Raw genomic sequence first — 3,442 nt, 5'->3', positions numbered from 1 at the left:
AAGTCCATATAGATCACATCTACTGCTCTGCCCTCATTAATCCTCTTTGTTACTTCTTCAAAAAACTCAATCAAGTTTGTGAGGCATGATTTCCCACGCACACAGCCATGTTGACTATCCCTAATCAGTCCTTGCCTTTCCAAATACACGTAGATCCTGTCCCTCAGGATTCCCTCCAACAACTTGCCCAACGGTCTATAGTCCTTTACCACCCTTCTTAAACAGTGGCACCACCATGTCTAATATAATGCTATATTCCAGTTTCACAGGACACAACCTGGAGTATGAAAAGAACTACTGATGCAAAAGGCAGCGATCCAATTCTTTCATGACAGGTCTGTATCTTAATTGCAACAACTCCTTTCAGTTTCCCTTTATCCTTCACCGAACAAAAATCCACTGTTTTCAATTGACCCTGTCCAATGTCAGCAGCATTTTCGAGGAGAGACAGCCAGATTTTCATTCACCTCTGCATGACGTGTTTCTCATTGTCATTGTGAGTGGCCCAGATCTAATTTTAGGGTTATGCCCCACTCCCCCATACTCACCCACCAGCGGTGACAGTTACCATTTCCAATATCAATGTGACCACAGGGGTTAGTACAGCCTGTTTAATCAGGTAGGTCTTGAAAGAGGGGAAATGTTATGTTAGGATAAAGAGGCCTTAAGGGCGACGGGGGTGGGGGGGTGTGGTGAAACGGTTAAAAATTATGTCCCAATACATGTGTGAATCTAACCGGAATGGAGGAAGAGGAGGAGAACAGGTCAGAACAGGCTTAGGGGTCACAGGAATACCAAGGGCAGAGCGATTCTAGGAGATAGGGAGGACAGGAAGGATGTAAAAAGACAGGATAGGGAGCATGTGGGTAAAGTGTTGAAGGCAGAAACCATCCCCAAAGAATGTGGGAGCTAAGCGTAAAGGAGACCAGATTTCAAGGTGGTGAGTCCGACAAAATCAAAACTGCTTCCTTCATTTGCGAATCGTAACAACTGGCCCAAGGGATAAATTCAAAAGGACAGTCCAAGTTTCCCATCGCACTGACAGCTTTCCTGCTTCATTTAAGAAAGAATTCTTACATCAGCCTTTCATTCTGATCCTCTTAAGAGACGGTCTTTAGGAGAATGGATTGTGAGCAACTGTGGAGTTTTGACTTTATAAATAAAATAGCTGTTGCAGAAGAACATTTGCTGACCATTTATTGATGTTTACATCCACTGCCTGTTGTTGAATGAACAGCCCAACTCCGAGAACAGGGCACAAAAGGCTGCAGTTAGAGCCAGTTCAGAATCTGTTTATTCTGGACCCTACTCTCGAACTGAGAATCAGTACATTAAATATTTTATTCGCACTGCAGACCTTTTTTTCCCTACAAGATTTCCAGTGAAAATAAAACATGCAGAAGCGCTAGGGTGACTGCTCCAGTTGGCATAATTTAATCCAAATTTCACTGCTATCCAAATTCAGCTGCAATTGTCAACAAACAGGCCCTAGAGCAGGTACAGCACACCGTTAGATAGAGTGAAGTTTTTGTGATATCTCTGGTTTGGTTTGGTCTGTACAGTTAAACTACTCTATACTATTTGTGACCGAGAATAAAAAAGGGAACTAATAGGACAATAGCACAAATTCAAGAGGATTCAGTAGTGTAGCCTCTTTAACAATTTATTAGAACAATGAATTGTTCACTCAGTTACATCCAACTCTTTACAAGGTGCTAGGGACAGTTGGCCATTCAGCTTTTGTCAACACTGTGCATCCTATACATCATTCATTTGCACAATGAACACCACAATTATCCTCATGAGCTACAAGTTCTACACTTCTGCATCCAACTTTCCTGAGGTTGTTTACATGTTTTCAATCCTCCCGGTCTTAATCTCCAAACTACCTCAATCCAGCTCGGCCCTCCACTCTGGAATTCCTTTCCTAAGTCTTATCTCCTCGAGGTTCATCCTTAAATCTCTTGTCCTAAAACTTGGTCCATTCGCCTTAATGATTCTGGTTGGGTGCCAGTTTTTGTGTAATCTACAATCTCATAAAGCAGCTGAGACACTTTATTGCATTAAAGGCGCTATATAAATACAAGTTATTGATGCACTTGGTAATAAATCAAATTGAAAGTGCTAAAGCAATTATAGAAAAACACAGACTCATGTGGAATGTATACTAAACTATGCAGAAAAGTTCAACTCTTTCTCACCTTCTCGCACCCGAGGTAAATTGGATTGATCGATTGCGATTTCAGTCATTGCTGCTTAGACTTGACCTTCAAATCTGGATTAGGATCATCCAAATAAATTAGCTGTTTAAAATAAACACACACAAAAATGTCTTGTATGATGGACAAACTGTTCAGGGATAGGTTTTGCAGCTCACTAGAAAATTTTAAGTGATAAACTTTAAAATTAAACTGATAAAGCCAGAGAGGAGAAGGTGCTGCAGAACAAGCCAAAGATTGAAGAGTTGTAAAGGAGCGAGATGACATCTGGCCAGGTGAAATAATGAATGGCTTTTAAAAAGTCAGACTGTAGGAAGCAGGGAAAAATGGGTGGTGTACCACAAATCTGAGGCGCGGAAAAGAATGTTCAGGGCGGAGGCTTCATAAACAAATCTTCACTTTGAGACAGTAAGGAATAAATGTCTGGGACAGCGTGTGGCGTTTGCTGATACCTGCAGCTCAAAATCTCAAATTAGGAAAACCAACTGGGGTGGGGTATTGAGAGCAGCTATGCACCGAGAATGCATTGACACCAGAGGCAGCAAGGATTCAGGTGACGAGGAGGCACAATGCCCCTCACCTAGTCCTGATGTGGCACTCCACAGTGGGGAGGGTGAACTATAATGTCTGACAATGGCCAGGCTGAGCCAGTGAGTCAGCTCACTGCATTGCCCTGTCCACACAGTGCAGGATACATGCTCCAACTACACCCACATTTTCCATTCCGCCTTCCTCTGCAACATTAGCAATAAGCGTAAATTCAGAACACCCCCCACCTCCCTCCCCACGCTCTTTGGTCACGGGCTGACTCTCGGATCGAGTCCGGTTTCGCTCCGTCTATAACAGTAACGCCGGCGGCTCCGAGACCGGGCTCTTCATTCTCTCTCTCTCCCTCTCTGTGTGTTAACTCCCGGAGTGTTTCTGCTGAAGGGTTCGGGAGCCGAACTTGCCTCTGCCACCAACCCTGGCTCTGTGTCCCTCTCTCTGAATTCAGCCCTTCCTTCACTCACTCCGTTTCCCTCTTTATTCCTTCACATACACAGACTCTCTCTTTCTCCTCCTTCCTTACCACCGCTCCCACCCCTTCCCCTCACTCCGCGCAACTTCTTTACATCTCTCTCTCTCTCCCTGTTAGTTTAACACATCTTCATTTTCCTCCCTCTATGTTTTCTCTTTTCCCTGTTAGTTCCTCTCCATTTCTGTCTCTCTTGGTATTTCTCTGA

At 43.8% G+C, this 3,442-nt stretch overlaps 1 protein-coding gene across 2 annotated transcripts in view; it reads right to left on the bottom strand.

Moving 5' to 3' along the window:
• Window positions 1-3,436, bottom strand: part of LOC122540356 (coiled-coil domain-containing protein 50-like) — a 46,850-nt gene extending 43,414 nt beyond the window's left edge. The window contains exons 1-2 of one of the 2 annotated variants that reach the window (XM_043675958.1): window positions 2,996-3,436; window positions 2,202-2,303 (exon numbers count right to left, since the gene is read on the bottom strand). In XM_043675958.1, the coding sequence (XP_043531893.1) occupies window positions 2,202-2,250 (49 nt within the window). In that variant the 5' untranslated portion in view covers window positions 2,251-2,303; window positions 2,996-3,436. The remainder of the gene's footprint in view (window positions 1-2,201; window positions 2,304-2,995) is intronic. The other variant, XM_043675959.1, reaches the window with a different exon arrangement.
• Window positions 3,437-3,442: the final 6 nt, after the last annotated feature.

Source organism: Chiloscyllium plagiosum, chromosome 34, assembly GCF_004010195.1.
Source record: "Chiloscyllium plagiosum isolate BGI_BamShark_2017 chromosome 34, ASM401019v2, whole genome shotgun sequence".
Taxonomy (NCBI): domain Eukaryota; kingdom Metazoa; phylum Chordata; class Chondrichthyes; order Orectolobiformes; family Hemiscylliidae; genus Chiloscyllium; species Chiloscyllium plagiosum.
This window is presented reverse-complemented; position numbering and strand designations above follow the sequence as displayed.